General features: G+C 46.1%; 1 protein-coding gene across 4 annotated transcripts in view; it reads left to right on the top strand.

Moving 5' to 3' along the window:
• The window catches only part of HEG1 (heart development protein with EGF like domains 1), an 89,187-nt gene that overhangs the window by 47,578 nt on the left and 17,660 nt on the right, over positions 1–23,949 (top strand). For all 4 annotated transcript variants that reach the window (XM_038003432.2, XM_007985543.3, XM_073009795.1 and 1 more), the window contains 6 exons: positions 1,701–1,804; positions 4,749–4,807; positions 5,051–5,211; positions 9,270–9,404; positions 16,533–16,575; positions 16,706–16,743. In XM_038003432.2, the coding sequence (XP_037859360.1) occupies positions 1,701–1,804; positions 4,749–4,807; positions 5,051–5,211; positions 9,270–9,404; positions 16,533–16,575; positions 16,706–16,743 (540 nt within the window). The remainder of the gene's footprint in view (positions 1–1,700; positions 1,805–4,748; positions 4,808–5,050; positions 5,212–9,269; positions 9,405–16,532; positions 16,576–16,705; positions 16,744–23,949) is intronic.

Here is a 23,949-nt window from a genome sequence, read left to right as displayed (position 1 = left end):
GCATAAAGGTGTAATAAGTGTCTTTAAAAACAACGACAACAACAAAAAATCCTCCCTGGAGTGAGTGCAGGGTTTGGAATGAAACCGATATATCTTTATATTCACACAGAAAGCAGAGGCCACATTTACTGTCCTGACTCAGAATAGACCTATGAACCTGACATTTGCAATATGAATTTCTATACAGAGAGTCTGGGTATCAGCCTAGACATGTGAGATGGAAAAGTGAAGAAGCGGGACCGTAGTTCTGGAAGCCTGTGTGCAGAGGGTCCCACAGGTAGCACGGCTCAGGAGGAGAACAGCACTATGGCATTCACAATCATCTTTCCCTTTTCAAGTCATTTAGCTTCCTTGTTCATAAACCTCGGAGGAACATGCAAATTAGAGCATGCTGAAATGCTTTCATTTGGCCAAGAATGTTTTCAGAGAGCTCCCTGCTGCTCAGAAAGAGTCCTAAGCAGCTGGCTTCACTGAACTGTAGAACAAGCAAAAAGATGTTAAGTAAGGATTAAGCGCTTTAGACAGTAAGTGTAAGATGTTAAATGTTTTCCCTGGCTCATTTGTGGGTCTTTTTCTCAATTCAGCATGCAAGCTTTTGGGGAAATAGCAGCTTCATGGACTTCTGTGTCTTGAGTTATTTTTTTTTCCATCTGGAGGGAAAGATAAGCATTTAATATCAAGGAAGATAAGAGCCAGCAATAAAACACGCCATACTAAATTTTGGTTGCCTGCCCATTTGTAAGTCCCATTCTCCTCTGGCCCAATCAGCACAAATTGATGTTAACTGGAATTTTATTTTTTGAGTGAAATGGGCCTTGAAAATGAGGCTGCTTTTTTTCATTTCTGAACCCAACAGTGTCTTGAATATGGGCTGTTTTCATTATGTGGCTTCTAATCATGGAGTTGGCAGCCCCATGGAGTATAGGCCCAAGACAAATGCTTGGCACCTTTCTTTCTCTCAAGCCCCTTGGGTGTCCTTAGGATATCATATTCCTCAGGGCACAGAGGTTATAGGGAAAGAAGAGCTTTGAAGATGGACACGCATATGCTCCAGTGCCAGTGGTGGCCCTTGGGAGCTTGGGTGAACTTTCTTAGGAAGTTGCCCCCTTTATCAATGATAAAATGGGAATTTCCTCTGACCAGGCGGAATGGGGATTTGGATGGGGGTAGCTCTAAGGACAAGAGAAACCTGAAGCACCCCCTTGAAGTGGAGGGCGTGACTCAGTTGGAGACCTCGGAGGACAAGAGCTTTCCTCTGTCGAAAGCCTGATGAGGCCTGAGGAGCATTTTTAGTGTCTAACACATCTCCCTCCCTCCACCTAGGATGACATTGTTTAGATCTGTTCATTTTTCTTCTTTGTAGCAACTTTCTTGGGCATCTATTATGTGGGAGGCCATCCTAGGGACATTGCAAAGGGTCCTTCTCTTAGCAGCCTTGCACATACACAAAAGGCTCTTTGGAGTTTCTCTCTCTCAAAAGTTTGCTCAATCTAAGCCTTCAGCACTGTCCAGTAGATGCTCACTTTGCTAGAGAAAAACCTAGAAGAGGGAGAGGAGGTCTCCACCCATAAGGAGAAAGAAATGCACCCAGATTGTCCTGTGAGGCAGAGTAAAGCCAGACACCCCAGAGATTTGCAAACACACAGCCTTGTGTAGATTCTTCTGTTGTGTAATCTAACAAGTTACATTCTCATTTTCAGTTAGAACCTTTGTGACGGAGTTTAAATTAAAGAGAACTTTTCTTAATACTACTGTGGAAAAACATTCAGACCTACAAGAAGTTGAAAATGAGATTACCAAAACGGTAAGTGTCCTGAATGGCATCTTTCTACTAGTCTTTTGTTTCCTAGAACAGATTTTATTCCAAGAGGGAACTGCCTAGGGGTCAGCTCTGTCTCCTGGGCTCTTCACTTTTGTTATATTTGGAAGGAAAACTTCACGGTAAAATAAAAAGCCTTTCAGAAATGGAAGCGAGGTGTGGGTGCCCAGTAGAAGAGTTTCTTCAAATGTGTCCTCATGCACAGTCTTTATCTGCACCTTGGTGTTTCTTTTCCATGTGCAAACTCATAGTCACAGACATGCAGATGACAGGCACCAGCAGGAGCTGTTGGTGAGGAAGAAGGACCCAGAAAATCTTACGGTCCCATCTGCTGTTGACAGGCTGTGTGACTTTCCCCTTGTATTTTGGAGCTCGGGGGAATGATACTCTTTTTCCTCAAAGGAATGCCAAAGGTGCAACAGTTAATCCTGATGCCCTAGGGTTTGAGAACTCACTGTATAGATGACTGAGGGGCCTTTGGTTCTGCTTCTTGCCGTCTTTGCCTGCTTTTTATCAGAAATTAAAAAAAGAAAAGAAAAATGCCATCCTGGGCAGCATGGCAAGACCCTGTCTCTACAAAAAAGACAAAAATTAGCTAGGGTTGGTGGCATGCACGTGTGGTCCCAGCTACTCAGGAGACTGAGGTGGGAGGACCATGTGAACCCAGGAGGTTGAGGCTGTGGTGAGCTGTGATCAAACCACTGCGCTCCAGCCTGGGTGACAGAGCGAGACCGTGTCTGAAAAACAAAAGAAACCCCCCAAAACAGCAACAACTAAAAAGGAAAATGGAGAGGAAGAAAGAAGAGAGGAAAATGAAGCTCATATAATAAACTTTGCTTCTCAACTGCTATCTGAGTCAGAGATTTGACTCGTCTATACAGTGAGTTTTTAAACCCTAGGTTCAGAAAATTGAAATTTACCATTAACAAACTTTAGAGATGAATTGATTTCCAATCTCAATGTTACTTGTTCTTTGTGGATAGGAGTTAGTATATTAGCCAGGAATTATACATTTCTATGGGACTTTGGACTTTATTTATGTAAAATGTGGATCCAGTTCTATTTCTCTATCTCCTGAGCATTCCCTTCATGATAGGGATGATGTCAGATGGCGCACTCCTGTGACAGGCATTGCCAGCACGTCTCAGAGAGAAACCCGGGAGGTCTGGAAGTGAATGACATTGCCTGAGTCCACGCACAGCAGGTGCAAAGTTGGGAAACAGTCCACTAAACCACCCTCACTACTGATACCAACTTCAAGTTCAGGCATCCCCAAGATCACCCTCAGTTTCAATATTCACTAGAGGAGTCAGAGCTTACTAAAAGCAATTATATTCGCAGCTACAGTTTATTACAGTGCAAGTCAACAGGTTTAAATCAGCCAAGGAAAGAGATGCACGGGCCAGAGAGGGCAGAGAGTCCGGGAGAGTTCCAAACACAGAGCTTCCAGCTGTCCTCCCGCTGAGGAGTCATGCACAGTGTTAACTCCTCCTGGCAACAGTGTGTCCAGTATGCAGGGAGTTCTGCCAACCACGGAAGCTCTCCAGAGCCTTGACTGGGGCTTTGTCATGGGGCTGACCTCAATCTCTAGCCCCTCTAGAGGTTGAGCTGATACCATGTTACCCAACCCCACCATAAATCACATTGTTGGACTCTCTGGCATGGCCCAGCACCCCCAGGTAAACAAAGAAGTTTTTATTAGACAGCACATTCCAAGGGCTTAGAGATGGCCTCCCAGGATCTAAGAGCAAAGGCCTGACTTCCCTGGGGCCAAGGTTAAATTCTTTACTACACAGCAGAATTTTATGTCTACTAATCCTACACCTTGTCCCTTCACCATAGCTGCCCCTTGGTCGTGCTGCAGGTGGATATCTCCTGCTAAGACAGTTTAGGGGTTTAGAACCCTATGCAGAAGTGCAGTCCTTCACATTACATGGCGCTCAGTGACTCATTTGACTTGCTATTTTTTGCCCAGTATCAATGTATAATTTACTGGTGATGTGACGCACCTGTCCCCAAGAATGAGTGAAGATTAATGAATCATTGGCTGGGAAAGCCACTCACATGGTCTTTCCCGAGATGTTATTCTGTTTACCAAACCTGGAAAAACAGGTTAATAATAAAACAACAGTAATAAATCATTGCTATTAGGCTATAAAATGATGTCATAGGAAGCCAGAAAGGGTTTGATAATGTCCCATGTTTGCCTCTATCTTCTGTAGAGTGGCATGTAGACAGGTGAGTCTGCACTGGGCCCAGTACTGAGACCCTCCACTCTGGGAAGGGAGTCTCGATAGCTCCTATTGTGCAGGGCAGCAGGGAAGCAGGCCTGATATTTCATGCTGTAGAGGGATTTTCTACTGTCTCCAAGGGCACAAGGCAAACATTGGGAGAGTAGCTCTTAATTTGCTCTCAACAAAAGGGCTCTTGACCCACGTAATGTAATTTCTCACGGAGAGCCTTTTTGAAGAAGACCTGTCTTTGAGTTAGGTCAACTCATTGTAGATTATAAGGCGTCTATGTAGGGCCTGTCAGAGCTAGGGTAGCTAAAAGGAGCCTTTCCAGTGCAGCTCGTTCACTATGCAAAGTCCAAATAAACAGTTGCCTCTGAGTTGTTTGAAACCCTGGGCCTTAGAAGAGAACTGCTCCTTTGAAGATGTTTTGCATCCAAGGGTGCTATTCTGAACATCATTTCCTGCCAAGATTTTCCCCACTGATTTACTCTCTGCCTCTTTCTCTTTGTACTCATGGAACAACAGAAAGGCATTTAAGAGGGGAACAAAAAAAGGACACCACTTCTGTGCAAAGCTGCCTGCTGATAACTTGATGGCTGGAAAACGCCTGTTTTATCCTGAAAATAGGAAACTGGTTCTAGGTCCAAGGCTTTTGTCTAACTCACAGTTAACGACAGACTTGTTCTTCCTTTCAGTTAAATATGTGTTTTTCAGCGTTACCTAGTTACATCCGATCTACAGTTCACGCCTCTAGGTAAGTGACAGATTACATTTGCTTGTGAACTAGTCTGTAGAAAGGGGAGGCTATTCTAACATGGGTGATAGCAACAAAACCGGTCTGTTTTCACCCAGCCATGGGGCAATCCAGGGACAAGGTCACTGACCTTCATGCTCTCCCATTCCGTCACTGGAGAATGGTGATGACACTCATTTCCAAAAGCCTTGGGACCTATGTGTCATTTCAGGGCTATTAAAAACCCACAAACTTTGCCTATAGGGAGTCCAACGCGGTGGTGATCTCACTGCAAACAACCTTTTCCCTGGCCTCCAATGTGACGCTGTTTGACCTGGCTGATAGGATGCAGAAATGTGTCAACTCCTGCAAGTCCTCTGCCGAGGTCTGCCAGCTCTTGGGATCTCAGAGGCGGATCTTCAGAGGTAAGAGGGCAGCCCTCTGGGAGGCCCCTACCCATATTGTTAGGCACAGACCTAAGATGGAAATGCAAGGCATCCAGGGCTCAGACCAAGGAAAGGCCCTCACAGAGCCTATTTTTGGCATGGGTGTTAAGTCAAAGACCTTTGTGCACATGCGTCTTCCTTTATGTGTGCATGCATGTACAAACACATGCACACACACACCCAGAGTCCTGTACACAAGCCTTGAAGACACCTGGTCCTTGGCATGCAGCTCCTTCTATTTCTTTTACCCAGTGTTGATGTGGGAGGGGGAGGGGTATAGGAGCTGATGTGACAAAGCAGAAATCACTCGTTTTCCCTTGAAAAGTTCCAGCTCTCTTTGGGGAAACAGAATGTTCATGCTTGTCAATGATCCAAAAAAACCTTCATCTGGCCAGAAGCAGTGGCTCACATCTGTAATCCCAGTACTATGGGAGGCTGAGGTGCCCTTAAGCCCAGGAGTTCGAGGCTGTGGTGAGCTATGATTGCACCGCTGCACCCCAGCCTGGGCCACAGAGTGAGACCCTGCCTCAAAAAGCAAAATAAACAACCACCACCAAAACCTTCATCGTGATACATTATTAGGTTAAAAAAAACACACAAAACAAACCCATGTGCGTTTTTACCCATTGTTTGTGTGTGTTTGCACATTATAAATGCACAGAAACGAGACCAGAAGAATGGAGGCCAGAATGCCCACAGTGGCGCCATAAACAGTTATTTTCCTTTTCTCATTCTTGCTTTGTCTGTTCTGTCAAAAGCTTCTGTAGTGCCTCTGGTGTGAGGCAAATGAAGAAAGGATCGGAGACAAGTTCAAAAGGGAAGTTTGGGTCTTGGAGGGGAAGTTTCACCTCCAGGACAGGAAAACTCAATTGGAATCTAAAGTACTTCTTTGCAAAGGGGGCTTGTCCCTGTTGCCACATGCTATATGATCAAAGTTAGCTCATTTTACTATACAAGTAGGGCTGGCAAAGGATGGAGAATCTAGTCTAAACCTCCCATCTGGCATCCAGATGCTGGACATGAGTAGAAGATACCAGGTTGTAACAGTCTGCTGGTAGATCCATGACACTGACGTTCCCAGTGGGCCTGGGTTCCGTAACTGCCGGTCAAGAGAGCTTTCCGGAGTGGGCCTGTATATTACAGAGCTTGGGAGCCAGATTGTTAGCCCTTCATTCTAGGATAAGAGCTGGAGCTTGGCCCATTTAAGGCTAGTTATTAATTTGAAAAAAAAAAAAAAAAAGCTAAACCTCTGTAGTTGAAGTTACTATTGATGGGGGAGTGAGGTAGAAAGGTCATGCCCCATTATATCATGGTCATGCCCCATTATATCATGCTCGAAACTTTGAGACTCTGTGGTTTTACTTTTTTGTTTCTCTTGCCACGGATTCAAGGGTACCAAGTTGTCCTCCCCACTGCAATAGGAAGGTCACCTTTCAGTTCACTAAATATTTATGGAGTACATTCTATGTGATCAACATTGTACCAGGTTACTTTCTGTGCCCCATAAATGCATTCGTGCCTTTACAATTCAAATGCCAGTCATTTGGATTTGAAAGAGCCTGCTCATGGCAGCCCTACCCACCCTCTGACTCCCATTCTTCGAACTGGTTGTATATGGTTTATGGGAAAGTACCTCTCACCCTTGCTACCTTGCTGAAGTTCCTATTTCTCCTTTCAGAGCCCATGAGAACAAAGACAGCTATGCATATCAACTGAGAAAAACAGGCTTGTTTCCCTGTTTTTCCTCCCAGGTCTTCTTCAGGTTTTGCCAAGACCAGCCTGGTCTCATGCTAACCTTTCTGAGTGCTAGAGAGGTGGCCTTGACAGCTTCTGACATCTGGGTGTTTCCAGCATATGGGCAGTGCTGGGCTACTCTGGACACTGCCGTTGGAAAGGAGGGTTTTCTGTCTTCACTTCATAAAACATCCACTTCCTTGCCTTTCAAAGAAGTGCAGCTCTTGTCGTCTCCAGAGGTTTAGTCTTTGGAAATCCCCCATGGAACGTCTCAGCTTTAGATTTACTTAGAGTCTCATTGTCTGTGTTGGCGGATGTTATGCCCAGGAAAGACCATGGGAATTGTGAATGTAACAAAATCACATCGCCGGGCTTTACATGAAAATGGGGTTCTACGTGGTCCTATTGGATGGATTTATGGTAGAATATTCTTCGAGAATTTGCAGGGTAGCGACTCCTCCACTGCAGAGGCGGGCCCTGTGTCCCATGCTTTTGCGTAGATCTGCTTCTGTGCAGGGCACAGTTGCTGCAGCAGAGTGTCCTTTTTGCCAACGGGCTGGATTAATGGGCAGGGTGGAAGGAAGACGTGACATTGGCTTCCAGAAAATATCTAATCAGGCCAGGCGACTCTGGCTGGCCGCTGGACAAGGCAAGTGTCAGCCTGGACAGGTTTCTGCCCTGGAGGAATTTCTTTATATTAAGGCTTGAGGACTGGCAAAGCCTTCAAAGAGTTGAGATGAGGGATTGTGGAAGTTCATTACCTCCCTGGTGCCAGCTTCGCAGTGTTTGCCTGGTGAGATTTTCCATTTTTAATTTTTCTCCCTTAAATACAAACTTTTTACAATAAACAAAGGAAATTCTATCGCACACACAAATGTGGTTCTGATTGAGCACGCCAGCTTCCACTGATAAAGGCAGGAAATTCAGCTTTGAGAACTAGAGTTGTGTCCTAAGCTTACCTCGTGTGACCAGGCTGTCCACTGGCCCTGAGCTCTCAGGACTCACAAAAGGGGGCAGATGTGAGGAACCCCATGTGGGGTGGCAGCTCATGTCACCAAAACTTGCCTGGGCAGGGGCAGTTTTGCACTTTTAAAAGGGGTACCTGGCTTCTGAATAGGTTGGCTTCCTCCTTTGGGTGGGAAATGGGAGACCATGGCTGGAAAATTGGCAGTCATTCCTCCCTGCACAGTAGATACATGGCCCTTCCTCTTGCATCTTTCTTCCCATTCTGAACTTGAGCTTGCCCCCCAATAACAACAGCAAGTATCTAGCTTGCCTTGCCCTGCACATGGGTGTAGATAAGGTACTATCCACTATCCAGTTGGTTTCCTATTTTTGTTCCATTCTCTGTGTACCCCATATACACAGTAGGCCTATGCACCCTTATTGTGTCTGCTGTAGACAACTTCACAGAGGGCCATATGCCCCATAGGAAATGCTTTCTGATAATAATGAAATGATTCTTTGTCATCCATAAAATGAATAAGGCCCTAAAGTGAATGAGGTAGCAAGCCTGAAAGATGGGCTCCTTCTCTGCCTGCCTCTGTTTCTCTCTGCCTGGTCAGTGACAGGCTGCCATGTGTACCAACCAATCCCTGTGCAAGGCACTGAAGACCCAGAGATGAAGAAGCCTCAAGAACCCATCAGTGGAGTGGGGGAGACTGCCTGATAAACAGAATTACACTGCAGCCCGGGGCAAGTAGATTGTCTTTCAGACCCCTCCTCCTCACCAGTGGGCAGGGTGATGTAGGCAGCACGCTGTCAGGACAGCAAGCCACCCTGCCACAGGGAGTGGTGCTAGGTCCCTTTTTAGGCCATGCAGAGACACAGAGCTGAGATGCACTTCCACTTGAGATAGGTGTGGCCTGCACTCCTGTTCTTAGCCTGAGTCTCGGCTTCCTAAGAACTTGGCCGTATTTTCTGGTTGTGCTGATCCTTCCTCTGCAGTCCTTTGGAAGATACCGGGTCATTAAGGGCTGTATTTGCAGTGAGCACCAGAGGAGGGAACAGGGCCCTGTTGATTCCAATTTGGTTTTTCAGTTGGTCCGTGGCCCGCCGTGAGGGTGTTTTCAATGGCGAAGGCTGGTGCACAGCCTGCGGCTGATCAGAGAAGGAGTGGCAGAAGGCAGTGCAGATGGACTCCCGAGAGGAGTGTTGCTCTGTGGAGACTTTCTGGAAAACTGTTCTCAGCCTCTTGAAATAGAAAGTTCATGCAGACGCACGAGCTTTGAAGTGGAGGAGGTTTTAAGGTTTGAAGTGGAGGAGGTTTTGTTTTGTTTCACCGTCTTGTTTTTCCATTCCAGCGGGCAGCTTGTGCAAGCGGAAGAGTCCCGAATGTGACAAAGACACCTCCATCTGCACTGACCTGGATGGCGTTGCCCTGTGCCAGTGCAAGTCGGGATACTTTCAGTTCAACAAGATGGACCACTCCTGCCGAGGTAGCCACAGCTTCGCCTAGGGTTCTGTGCCCCATCCTGGGACTCTGCCTGGTGCTCTGTCTCTCTCTCTTGCTCTCTCTCTCTCTCTCTCTCTCTCTCTCTCTTGCTCTCTCTCTCTCTCTCTCTCTCTCTCTCTCTCTTGCTCTCTCGCTCTCTCTCTCTCTCTCTCGCTCTCCCTCTCTGCTTAGGCGTGACCATTCTAAACTGAGGGTAACTGGTTCTTGTTATTTTGCTCATGGCAAGATTGAATACATTATCTCCTTGGAATAATAGCATTATCTTTGACTGGTGCATGCTGGTCTGGCCAATTAAATTCAAAGAAAGAGAGAATGGAATGCCTGTGGTAGCAGTGCCTTTTCTTTTTTTTTCCACTTAAAGGAAGTTAGAAAAATTATTGTTTTAATTCCCAAAGCTTTATCTATTGTCTGCTAATCTTTTAAAGTGGAAGTACAGGCATAGAGTCAGGCTTGTATCTTTCAGAGGCAGCTGAGGCCAGAGTCAAAGCCTGACTCTGCCTCACGGATCGTGTATCCCCTTGGGCAAGTTACTTTGTTTCTCTGAGCCTCAGTTTCCTCTTCTGATAAATGGGTATGGTGATCCTCTATTGGATATTTATTCTAAGAGTTAAGGAAAGCAGTGGATATAGAGGCCCTTTGTAAGCCGTCAGCATCTGCTCTTGTATTTGGTCCAGGTTGTTGTTGAATTAATGAGTTCTGGTTTTAAAGGTCTCATGCAGTGTTTGAGAGCAGAAATCTAATGCTACTAACCTTTAAGATGAGGCTTAAATTCATTTAGTTTGAGGGAAAAACTGCTCAAAGAATGTAGTCCAAGAATACTGCTTTAAAATAAAATTAATTCAGGTCCAGAGCACCACGCACCCTGACTTATAAAAAGGCTGCTGCAACTTGCAATCACCAGAAAAATTAATGATATAAAGGCCATTGTGGATGGCCAGTTTGCCTACTCAGTCAGCACCTTGTTGGTGATAGATGTCAATGGATGTTACTGGAATCTAATAAAAATCACATACTGGGGCAAGGTGACATGCCAGTTTTCTCTATCAGGACTTCCCATTGGAGGACTTGTTCATCACAGATAAAAATATATTTCAGGGCAGCACTCTTATCCTGAGCTTCAGACCCTCTGACTTTGTTAGGTTTGGATACAGAGTTCTCAAGTGCTCATCATTAGCTCTCCAGGTGAGACCTGTGATGGGTTTTGAAGGGGAGGGCCAACTCTCTGTTGGGCCTAGGTCCTGATGTGTGACTAGCACACAGCATGTCTCAGTGCCATGCCAGACTGCCACATTGCTACAAAGAGATGATGCTTCCTCATGCCATCTTATCTGCTTTAATGCAGAGGGTTCCTTGCACCTCTTAGAAATGGGGAGTTGAACCGGGAGCAGTGACTCACGCCTGTAATCTCAGCACTTTGGGAGGCCGAGGTGGGCGGATCACCTGAGGTCAGGAGTTCAAGACCAGCCTGACCAACACGGAGAAACCCCGTCTCTACAAAAAATACAAAATTAGCTGGGTGTGATGGCGCTTGCCTGTAATCCCAGCTACTTGGGAGGCTGAGGCAGGATAATCTCTTGACTCGGTGGAGCAGAGGTTGCAGTGAGCCGAGATCACGCCATTATACCACTGCAGCCTGGGCAACATCCGTCTCAAAAAAAAAAAAGAAATGGGGAGTTGAGCCTATCTTCACGTGGGAAGGGGGCTGGGCTAACATCCATGTGTGTTGGGGTGCTGTGCTGCTGACAGGGGATGATACAAGGTAGGCAGAGGATGGGCATGGTGCTGTGGTGTTCCCTGTGAAGAGTATCTCAACAAGGGCCCTATCACCTTTGCTTCTGGCTGGCCTGCGCCACTTCTTCTGTTTCCAAGTCAGCAATTTTATAATCGTTTCACTTACAGGCTAGCATTAACAATAGCTGTTAAAGATTTACCGAGTGTGCTGACACAGGCACCAGCCACCTTATGTTGACCAAGTAAGGACCCAAGAAGCAGCATAAGGAAACCTTAGTTTGCTTTTGGGCTTGTTGCTGAGACCCGGTGAAGCCCTTTCTTGGCAGTATTTGCACCATCAGGCTTCTGATGAGTGGATTCTGGAGCTTCTTGGGCCACAGCCCTTTAGGCTGGATTCTGATGGGTTAGCAGTGACATCTTCTGGCCATCAGTGCTGGAGCACTGACACCTCAAATCAAGGCTCAATCCTGTGTATAAATAGAGGATAGAGGAGTGTGTGTTCTCTAAATCACTGCAGTTCAAGCTATACATTAGCAAGTCTCTATGTTCTCTGCTGCGTGTGCACGCATACACACACACACACACGCACACACACAATGTGTTTGGTGTCTCACAGAAAATGTCTTTACCAGACTTTCAAAGCTACCTGTAAAATCAAAGTAGATATCCCTCTCATAGGTTTCTTAGCTTCCTTCCATCATGCAGGCATCATGATTAATTCTTTTTTTTTTTTCTTTTTAGAGACAAAGCCTTGCTCTGTCACTCAGGCTGGAGTGCAGTGGTACAATCAGGTCTCACTGCCGCCTTGACCTCCTGGGCTCAAGTGATCCTCCCACCTCAGTCTCCCAAGTAGGTGGGACTACAGGTCCTTGCCACTATATCCAGCTAATTTTTGTATTCTTTGTAGAGATGGACTTTTGCCATGTTGCCGAGGCTGGTCTCAAACTCCTAGGCTCAAGCAATCCACCCACCTCGGCCTCCCAAAGTGCTAGGATTACAGGCGTGAGCCACCACACCTGGCAATGAATTCGCACAACCTGTTCGCATGTCTCTTTCTTTAATCAGACTGCCAGTGCCTTAGGTGCCAGAACCGTGTCCTGAACAGTGCAGGGTTCAGCAAATGTCTGTTGAATAGATGAATGGATAAGGCAGCAGATAAGATAGGAAAAGATTGGCATGGCTAGATACAATTTCCCACAAGGGAACACAAGAGTTTTTAAGAAGCCACTGGCAGCTGGGCACAGTGGCTCATCATGCCTATAATCCCAGCACTTTGGGAGGCCAAGGCGGGAGGATCATGAGGTCAGGAGTTCGAGGCCAGCTTGGCCAATATAGTGAAACTCTGTCTCTACTAAAAATACAAAAATTAGCTGGGTGTGGTGGTGCACGCCTGTAGTCCCAGCTACTCAGGAGTCTGAGGCAGAAGAATCGCTTCAACCCGGGAGGCAGAGGTTTCAGTGAGCCGAGATCCCGCCACTGCACTCCAGCCTAGGTGACAGAGTGAGACTCCATCTCAAAAAGAAAAAAAAAAAGATGTCACTATCTACTTATTTCTATTTTTAAGTCCAGAAGACTTGAATTCACTTGTGCCTTATGGCAATAGGGGAAGCCCAGTTTGTGAATATGTACTAGCTGTTGCCACATTCATTTCATCTTCAGTGCTCTGTGTCAGAATACCTCTGGGGCAGGAGTCTCCAACCCTACTGGTCTATTAGGAACTGGGCTGCATAGCAGGAGGTGCAGTTAGGAACCGGGCTGCACAGCTGAGCTCCACCTCCTGTCACATCAGCGGTGGCATTAGATTCTCATGGAAGTATGGACCCTATTGTGAACTGCACACGCAAGGGATCTAGGTTACGTGGTCCTTATGAGAATCTAATGCCTGATGATCTGAGGTGGAACAGCTTCATTCCTAGACCATCTCCCCGAGACTGCCACCTTGCTGGTCCATGGAAAAATTGTTTTCCATGAAACCGGTCACTGGTGCCAAAAATGTGGGGACTGCTGCTCTAGGGTGAGTGAGATGAGAAGCTGGGTCCTAAGGAGCACAGTAGCACCTCACTGACAAGTTTCCCCAGAACAGCTCCACAGCATAGTAGCACTCAACCACCAATGAATGACGGAATGAGCCCATTTGAAATAGAGAAATATCATGACATCAGGGAGTCAGGTCACTCCTGAAACAAAATGAAAACAGCCCAACCCATCAGCTTGTGGCAGGACAACAGATGGACCTTACATCTGGCTGGATGACAGCCATGGAGTGGATCGCCTCCACCCAGCAGATGAAATCTCATGTTGGGTGGGGAGATTGGATGTAAAAACATTTCCAGGAAGAAGTGTTCAAAATAGAACAGGCTAGTGTGACATCACCCTGCCTCAGAGCCGAGATGGGTGGGGAGGAGTCACTAAGAAGCAAGCAATCCCCAGTGGCTGCCCTGCAGCCTTAGCCATCCACAGATCGTCCAGGGCAGCCTTCCCCACTCCCATGACCTGCTGCAGCATAAGGCAGAGGCACACACAGGAGGAGGGCCACCGGACATGGGAGAGGCAAGAGCACTCAGCTGCCTCCTTGGAGAAGACCCCACCTGAGTGAGGCCAGCTGAGAACTCAGGTATCAAAGATTGGGAGATGGGGCCTCGTTACTCCTTCCCTAAACGGGATGCAATTATGCTCTACCCGTGGCATAAAGCAAAAGCACCTAGTGAAAATTGAGTTGATAAAATAAGATTGAAAAATATGTAAAAGGTAAATCAGGTTGAAGGGGAAATTAACAGACTGTTTTGTTGAAGCCAGAAGGAAAGTGAATATGCAGAATGAGACACAGCAGGGTCCTGCACACTTGGTAAAAGAAGGCCCCTCACTTAAGTGCTGAGGTTCCCGGACACTGAGGCAAAAAGAGAAACATGACTTTGAAAAGAGTCAGGGTCCCTAAAATAAAGAACAGCTGTTCAGGAGCATCCCTGTCTTTTAAAACAATGGGGCCAAGAGAAATTTCTCTGGGGCATCCTCATCAAGAGGTTACTGAGTGGTATTGTAGCAAAGCAGTCCATGACATCCCCAAATAAATACCATAAGGACTTGCCCATAGCTGCTGCTTATAACAAAAAGGCCTTTAATACAAGAGATTGTAGCTCGGAAAAGTGATTCTGTGGGGCCAAAACAGTGCAGTCCAGGTGCACAGCTCTCTAATATCTTCCGTGAGACACATTACAGTTGATTTTGTTTTTGAAACTGTATTCCACAACCCTCTAGTGATATGTTAATAGAAAGTCTGTAACAATAAAGCAAGTGCCAGAGATGTTCAGCTGCTAACATTAAGAAAGTAGGAGGAGGGGCCGGGCGTGGTGGCTCACGCCTGTAATCCCAGCCCTTTGGGAGGCCGATGCGGGCGGATCATGAGGTCAGGAGATCGAGACCATCCTGGCAAACACGGTGAAACCCCATCTCTACTAAAAATACAAAAAAAAAGTAGCCGGGTCTGGTGGCGGGCGCCTGTAGTCCCAGCTTCTCGGGAGGCTGAGGCAGGAGAATGGCGTGAACTTGAGAGGCGGCAGAGCTTGCAGTGAGCGGAGATCTCACCACTGCACTCCAGCCTGGGCGACAGAGTGAGACTCCATCTCAAAAAAAAAAAAAAAAAAAAAAAAAAAGAAAGAAAGTAGGAGGAGGAAGAACATATTCAACACATCATCATGAGGAAAGTTATCATGCACAAGGATGCTGGAGCCAGCCCACAGGGCCCCTCTCGCCAGCCCCCTGTCCCTCCTCACCCCCAGCCATGCATGCTGCCGGCCCCCCAACCCACCATTAGCATGTCTGCTATCCCGTCAAGTATTGCAGCTCTACCACTCTGTACCTTTTCTTATTCGGGATCTTTTATGCAATATATCTCATACATTAACCCTGAATCACATTTTTATCATTCTTTGCAGCAGAGAATTTGTCTGTGAGGCCATTTTTCATTGTCTGCTTTCATTCAAGCATGCATTATAGCTCATGGTGTTCTGTCATCTTATTGTTGTGTTGAAAATGTTCTGTGATCACAGAAATTCAGGAACTGCTGATCCAGGGAAATGGCCGGGCCACAACTGCTTCAGTGAAGTAGTGTTCCAGGAGCCGCACCACCCAAGGGTTCAAAGTTCTGTTCTTGGGCAAGATGCCGATTAACACACATCTAGATATGTCCAAAATCCCCTACACAGACTACAGGGTGAGCATTCTGTTATGAAAACCTGGGCACACACCAGAACTGTGCCCCAGAAGATGTCACCCAAAGCTCCCCCCTTCTCATCGAAGGGTGGCAGCAGGGCCGTTATCAGGTTACAGGTTTGATTTACATTAAGAAGGTGAGCCATATGTTTTTGCGATGGAAGGAGGTTCCCCAGGGGACATTCTTCAGCTATAGAGAACTTCTAAATGAATTGCATTGGTCATATAATAACTACAACTACATGCCTGACACGGTGGCTCACGCCTTTAATCCTAGTACTTTGGGAGGTGGAGGTGGGCGGATTATCTGAGGTCAGGAGTTTGAACAGCCTGGCCAACATGGTGAAACCTCATCTCTCCTAAAAATACAAAAATTAGCCAGGCTTCATGGCGGGCCCCTGTATTCCCGCTACTTGGGAGGCTGAAGCAGGAGAATCGCTTGAACCCAGGAGGTGGAGGTTGCAGTGAGCCAAGATGGTGCCACTGCACTCCTGGGCGACAAAACAAGACTCCATCTCAAAAAATAATAATAATTACAACTACAAAACATTGATTTAGTGGTTACTGTGTACCAGACCTGTACTAAGCCATTTGAATGCTTTAATTTCACTTAATCACCTCCAATAAAATACTTTTTATAGCTGGGAGATTGAGAGCCACAAAGAGGTTAAGAAAAGTTTCTTGATAGGGTTAAGATTTGAGGCCGGGCACAGTGACCCACGCCTGTAACCCCAGCACTTTGGGAGGCAGAGGCGGGCAGATCACTTTGAACTCAGGAGTTTGAGACAAGCCTGAGCAACAGGGTGAAACCCCATCTCTACTAAAAATACAAAAATTAGCTGGGCATGATGGCACATACCTGTAATCCCAGCTACTTGGGAGGCTGAGCCTGGAGAATCCCTTGAATCCAGGAGGTAGAGGTTGCGGTGAGCCAAGATGGCACCACCGCACTCCAGCCTGGGCGGCAGAGTGAGACTGTGTCTCAAAAAAAAAAAAAAAAAAAAAAAAAGTTGCGCTGGCAACAGTATTTAAGTGAGGATCATTCCACAGCAATTTGCAGGCTTCTGGTACTAGAATAATCTTGTGGACTTTAGGGTGGCTGGCATTTAATTAACTGGGAGTTTGGGAGAGGTAAACAGACACACTCATGCATTTTCCTTTTCTTTTTCAGCATGTGAAGATGGATATAGGCTTGAAAATGAAACCTGCATGAGGTAGGCTGAAAGTTCATTTAGTCTCATTTTGTTACAAATCTTATCTAGAAGTTATTTAGATTAATTGCCTCACTTATTTCTTTTGAGATTTGAAACTAATTCTTACCCTTTTTTCTTTCTTGGCTTGCAGTTGCCCATTTGGCCTTGGTGGTCTCAATTGCGGAAACCGTAAGTGTACAAAAGTGGACCATTATGCATGGGCAGGGGCCTGGCCCTGTTGTTAGTGCACAGGTGTCAGTCTCCTCCCACTTCCCTCAGTTCACACCCGCTGTCTTCTTAGGTTCTGTGCCGATGGCATGGGGTCAACAAAGAGAAAGGCTGGGCATGGTGGCTCACACCTGTAATCCCAGCACTTTGGAAGATGGAGGCAGGAGGATCACTTAAGGCCAGGAATTAGAGACCATTTTGGCCAACATGGTGAAACCCCATCTCTAGTAAAAATAAAAAATTAGCAGGGTGTGATGGCATGTGTCTGTAATCCTAGCTTCTTGGGAAGCTGAGGTGAGAGAATCACTTGAACCTTTGAGGCGGAGGTTGCAGTGAGCCAAGATCACGCCACGACACTTCAGCCTGGACGACAGAGTGAGACTTCATTTAAACAACAACAACCAAAAAAAAAAAAAAGAGAGAAAGATTTGACTGGTGCTGTTTAGGGGCTCAAGGTCTGGGCAGGGAGAGAAACACTCACTCCTAAATAGCCCTGCTGTGTACTGAGTGTTACTGTAATAACTAGACATGGGGTGTGGGACAGGGAGGCAGGGACTGTGCCCAGAAAGAATGGGAGGACAGTCAACAGTACTTCTTGGAGGGAGTGGAATTAGAGGAACAGTTGGAAAGATTTAAACTGACGGGTGTGAGGGGAGGACATCCCAGGCAGAGGGAACAACTTAGACAAAGGTCTTGAGGCAGCCATGGATCCTTGGTGTTCTGGGGACAGTGTGTAAGTGGGCGTGGCTGGAGGATAGGAAGATAGGAAGGCAGAAAGTAGAGGATTTGGGCTGGCAGAGTATATGGGGTCTGAACTGTTGGCGTTAGGATCACCAGGCTGAGGAGTGTAGACTAACCAATAACTGTCAGGCAGGGCAAAAGTCTTAGAGCAGGAAAGCAGTTTGATCAAGGAAAGCAATTTGGGCTGCATTGAGAACAGACTGTACGGAGGAGAATGTGGGGGTTCAGCTTAGAGATTTCCAGCATAGTCCCCCCAGGCATGCTAGAGACACACTTAGGAATCCTCTCTGCTCCAAGTGGAAGTCGAGGGTGGAACTCCAAGCAGCCAAGAGTGTTGGTGGGGACTGTGAGTGTGGTGTGTTTTGCACCTAATCCAGTTCTTGGAGAAAAGCAAGTGTGATTCATTTAAGATTGCTTGCACTGACATTTTCTTATATTGATACATTAGAAATGGAAATTATCAGCAAAATTAAATTTGGGGATATAGCATATCATAGGATGCAACAGAAATACTAACAATGAAGATTTTAGTTTAGGACAGCTTTGTCTCTCATCCCACAGACAAATGTGCCAGGGGACTGTATTCTCAGTTTACTAGAAGGAAAGTAGACATGATTTTATTGAATGTGTGTAAAAAAGCCCCCTGTTTCTATTCCCCAATGGTATACCTTACATCTGATTTCTTCAGTGGTGTTTTCTTTGTTCGTAAAGGTTTTCTATTAGCAAGTTTCATTATTGACCTTCTTTGAGCATAACTAAAAAATAAAAATAATGAAATAAAATCGAACACATTCAATGCTGAATATAAAACTGACATAAAACTCTCTTGGCGCACCCAGCATGGAGCTACTCTCAGGCCAGAGTCTAGAGACTTAGAATTACATATCCATTTAGGATTACTGATGACTTTGGTCATCTGATTTATTTTGACTGCAAACTAGCAAGAGGTTACAGAAGACAGTCTCAGAGGAAGACTAAGGAGGCACTTCTAGAAGCAATTATATGTATAGTCTTATTGAGTAGAGAGGGAGGAGCTCACAGAATTGATATTTGTTTGTTTGTTTGTTTGTTTGTTTGTTTGAGACGGAGTCTCGCTCTGTCGCCCAGGCTGGAGTGCAGTGGCCGGATCTCAGCTCACTGCAAGCTCCGCCTCCCGGGTTCATGCCATTCTCCTGCCTCAGCCTCCCGAGTAGCTGGGACTACAGGCGCCCGTCACCTCGCCCGGCTAGTTTTTTGTATTTTTTAGTAGAGAAGGGGTTTCACCGTGTTAGCCAGGATGGTCTCAATCTCCTGACCTCGTGATCCACCCGTCTGGGCCTCCCAAAGTGCTGGGATTACAGGCTTGAGCCACCGCGCCTGGCCTGTTTGTTTTTTTGAGATGGAGTCTTGTTCTCTCTCCAGGCTGAAGTGCAGTGGCGTGATCTCGGCTCACTGCAACCTCTGCCTCCTGGGTTCAAGCGATTTTCTTGCCTCAGTCTCCCAAGTAGCTGGGAAAACAGGCACACACCACCACGCCCAGCTAATTTTTCTATTTTTATTAGAGACAGGGTTTCACCATGATGGCCAGGATGGTCCTGATCTCTTGACCTCGTAATCTGCCCACCTCGGCCTCCCAAAGTGCTGGAATTACAGGTGTGAGCCACCGTGCCCCGCCGATGTTTGTTTTTTAAGTAGCAGCCTGCAACCCTAAGTGGTGTAGTAAACAAGCCTGTACTCTTTAGAAGTCCCAGAGGACACTGTGGGGCCATAGCACCATGTGGGCACGGCCCTTCACTCCGATGGACCCCAGTCATCACACGCTAAATGGTATTTGGTGCACTCAATTTAAATAAGGCAAGGAAGTTATCATAATTTAGGCTTTTTTGTTTAATAAAGAATAGTCAGAATTCTTTCTAGGTGTCAATGCTTCACAGGGTAGGCTTGAGTATTTTGGAGATTTGGCTTATGTAAAACAATATGAATGGTAGTACATGTCCTTTTCTAAAGATCAGTATTTAGGCAAGTCAGTTTCGCAGCTGGGCTCAGGATCTTTATGCTTTCGTGTTTAGGAGGCTATCTGTGCCTTAAAGGGGCTGCCTGGTCTTCAGAGTGGTGTGTGTTCACTTTTTTGTGTGAATCTCATTTCTCACTTGAAACCAGAACAGAGTCACAGAGAGCTCGTAAACTGATCAGAGAATGGAGTAGCCTGTGCACAAAAATAGATAAGAAAATCTATAACATTTCAATGTGGAAAAAGGAGGCTGAACAATCAGAAATTTAAGATATTTGAGACTTGTTTCTCAAATGCTGGAATACTAGAACTACATGGTATATATATATGTGTGTGTGTGTGTGTGTGTGTGTATACATATATAGTCTTTCAGAAGAGATGCTTCAAGGCTAAGAGTAGAGGTTGCATCACAAGCCTGCAGACCTGATCCTAAGATATTATAAGTATTAGGAACAGAGGCTGAGACAATTTCATGCAGCATGGATTAAAAATAATGTGAGGGAAGGAGGCTCAAGGTGCAGCAGACCTGTATCACGTGTGCAAGAAACTCATCTGAATGCAATCCACCTGATGGCAGAGAAAGAGAGATCCAGTGAGACAGGTGAGAGGTGTGGAGGTGTGGCCACCCTGTTCTCCACGTGTGCCCCTTGGGTGAGCCAGGGAGCAGGAGGTAAGAGATATGACCTGCTCAGTCCTCTTGGGGCCTCTCATCCCTGACAGGCCTCTCATAGAATGAGCTACTGCTTTAACCCTGCTTTGGTCAGACAGCTCCCTAGTTTTTAATTTTTATTTTTAGGGATGAGGTCCCTCTCTGTTGCCCAGGCTGGAGTGCAGTGGCCTGCCTGATCATGGCTCACTGTAGCCTCAATCTCTCAGGCTCAAGCAATCCTCCCACGTTGGTCTCCCAAAGTGTTAGGATTACAGGCGTGAGCCACCGCACCTGACCCCTAAATAAGTTTTATTCGAAAATGCTTCATGTTTCTCATCGAATGGAAGAGTGATCCATCGAGGGAACATGAGTCTATAAAGGGTTGCAGGACGGGGGTGAGAGCTGCAGGGCATTTTTCTGAGCGGCATTGGTAATTTTTCTCGGAGATTATTAAGCACTATACATGTTTGGGGATGCTATTTCCCTATGTCATTGACAAGTCTGTAAATTCTTAAGTCAGGAAAAAGTCAAGCCCTCCCCATGATGTTTGTGGGGTTCTGGAAGTAGCCAAGATTTCTCTCTGATGCCTCAGACTTCCTTTTCCTTCCTGTTAGTCCAAGTCACTGTCACTGTGTCCAGCAGAGGGCAGAGGCCTGTCTGGATGGTTTGCTCCTGGCCACCTTTTGGACCTGGCAGCTTATCATTAGTGTGGTAACTGTTGTTATTCTGCGATGGTGTGTAAATATCACTTTATCATTTTGATATCTCTATTGGTTTCAGTGTTGCAAGGCAGTTAATATTATAGTGGCTGATAATAAGTAACACTTGCCACCTGCCTCTTTCTCTGAGGTCTGGGCCCAGACCTGGGTGTTGGTTAAGGAGTTGGGAATTCATCCTTCTCTATGGTGATAGCATCTTGGGAGTCTGTGACTCAGCATTCAGTGTTTTGTGCCAAATATCAGGGCTCTGACCGCCCACCACCGTTACTCCCATTATTGCCACCTAAGACAGCAGGGGCCTTCCTGGGGCTGTGACTCAGGCTGGGTTTTTCATAGGCAAGAAATGCTGCTTCTCTATGCAGACTTCTTAGGGCATGTGCTCTACCCAAGCCCAGTGAGGCTGGGGAGGCTGGCTTTTTCTAGCCAAGCACACAGTCTTAAGATTTTCTTGCTCCTACATTCCTTGCAATCATCCAACTCCAGTAGATTTGGGCATTAGGCATAACCTATGTCCTACTCCTGTAAAAGTTTCTGTTCGCTTTCTAGTTGTGCCCAGAGTTCAGTCCTTACTCCTTACAGAGAAACTGGAAAGGGCAGGGCACGGTGGCTCACGCCTGTAATCCCAGCACTTTGGGATGCTGAGGCAGGAGAGTCACTCGAGGTCAGGAGTTCAAGACCAGACTGGCCAACATGGTGAAACCTCGTCTCTACTAAAAATAAAAAAATTAGCTGGGTGTGGTGGCATGTACCTGTAATCCCAGCTACTCGGGAGGCTGAGGCAGGAGAATCACTTGAATCTGGGAGGCAGAGGCTACAGTGAGCCGAGATCGCACCATTACACTCCAGCCTGGGTGATAAAGTGAGACTCTGTCTCAAACACTAAATAAATGAATAAATAACTGGAAAGGGCAGGACAAGCCTTTCTCTCAAGTCTTCACCACCTGTGGAAGAGCAGGCCCTGCTGGAGCAGGGGCCCCGCTCCTGGGCAGCGCAGGTCTGCACCTTTCTTATCACTGCTCTCCTTTTAATTTTCTAAACATGTAAAATATCTCTCTGTTTATATCCCAGATTCCACCAATTCCAACAGCAAATATACCATTTGCCAGATGGCCCCAGAATTCTTTTAGGAATGTGTCATCAGATGTGTCTCTCTCTCCCCCTGCCTCCACCCTTTTCTTAGGGCGTGCGCATTTCCTCTGTTGCTGGAAGCTTACGTTGGTTCCTCCTCACAGTTTCATAATTGCTCTCATGACACTTTGGGTTGTTTAGCCTTTTTTCTGTTTTTAAAATAAATTCCTTTTTTAAAAAATAACAATACAGCACATGCCCATTAATTTCCCCTATTTTAACCCAAATTAATTGGAAAATAGAAGTTCAGGGAAGAGGAGAGTAAAGTAAAAAATCTCCGTTACACACTATGTTCACCACGTTTCCTTACTACTAAGTGTGCGGCATAGGCCAGCAGGATCCATGTCACCTTGGAGCTTGTTGGAAATGCACAGCTTCGGACTCCCAACTCCAGACCCACTAAATCCAAATCTGAATTTTCACCAGGCCCATAAATTTAGTTAATAGGCAGATTCATATGCATATTAAAGTTTGAGAAACACTGGTATTATGTATTTTTCCAGAGATATATATGTGTGTGTCTTTTTAACAGAAATTGAATCTCACTGAATATACTGTTCCGTGACCTGCTTTTAAAACTAGTAAACTGTGGAATGTTTTCACTTACATGATTTTATAATGTCACTTTGGATAGTCCTGTGGAATTCTGCTCTATGGACATACTGTAATTTGCTTAACCATTTCTCTCACTGCCTTTCAAAGTCTCTTTTTAAAATATTCTTGTCATCTAAGCCATTTTTTTTCTGTTTTTTGTTTGTTTTTGTTTTATTTTTTGGTTTTCTTTCTTTCTTTTTTTTTTTTTTGAGATGGAGTTTCACTCTTGTTGCCCAGGCTGGAGTGCAATGGCACGATCGTGGCTCACTGCAACCTCCGCCTCTGGGATTCAAGGGATTCTCCTGCCTCAGCCTCCCGAGTAGCTGGAATTACAGGCACTCGCCACCACACCTGGCTAACTTTTTGTATTTTTAGCAGAGACACGGTTTTATCATGTTGGCCAGGCTGGTATCGAACTCCTGAACTCAGGTGATCCACCTGCCTCAGCCTTCCATAGTGCTGGGATTACAGGTGTGAGCCACCGCGCCTGGCCCCATTTTTCTGTTTCATGGTTATTGTCATTTTGTGATTATAGAGCTCACATAATTCTCCCAGATTACTTTTTTCTGACCGCAGACTTTTTTTCCATCCCTCTGTCAGATTGCCACGTGTCTCTTTTGTAGGTCATCCTTTCATTCAAATGGTCTGCACCTCTTCAGAGCAGAACTCTTCCCCACAGCCTCCCAGCATAGCCAGCAGGGAGTGAGAGTCTGCCTTCCCCACTGACAGCCCTCTTCCCATGAAGTCAGACATTCCGCTTAAATGTCAGTCTGCACTGTCTCCCCAGCCCAACCCATGGTCTCACGACAGGTGTAGAAGGTGTCTTTAGTTGTGTTCACCCAGTCGTTGCCTTGTGTTATAAAAGACTTAAACCAGTAGAAGTGCTGTGTGTTGGTGGGAGTCACTCAGAACAAACATCCAGGAAGACAGCACTAAACTGCTTAGGAGGAAGGCGGAGAATCTATTAATATTACTCAGAAGGCAGCTGGAAGTCTCATTCAGCTAAAAGCAGTCATTTTATTCGGTCTTGACTGGCCTCCCTTCACTTCAAACGGGGGAAGGCAGGGATTGGGGAGAAGGAACTGCTGCTCTGTACCCAACCCTTCTACTAGCGAGGACTGTTTGGTGAGGTGGAAGGGATAGAGTTGTGTAAAACATCAGGAGAAAGTGACAGAATCATGTGGGGCACTATCACAGTGGGGAGTGGTGGGCACTAGGTATGTTCACACCCCGCCTGTAGACTTGAAAAAGGTGAATTTCAGAAGGTGCAGGGGAAAATAAGAACGCTGTGAACAGAGATGGAAGAGGAATGGAAAGATTTTAAAGGCAAAAATTGTCTGAGTGCA

This window comes from Chlorocebus sabaeus, chromosome 22, assembly GCF_047675955.1.
Source record: "Chlorocebus sabaeus isolate Y175 chromosome 22, mChlSab1.0.hap1, whole genome shotgun sequence".
NCBI classification, from domain to species: domain Eukaryota; kingdom Metazoa; phylum Chordata; class Mammalia; order Primates; family Cercopithecidae; genus Chlorocebus; species Chlorocebus sabaeus.
Note: the sequence above shows the minus strand (reverse complement) of the source record. Positions and strands in the feature narration are given on the sequence as shown.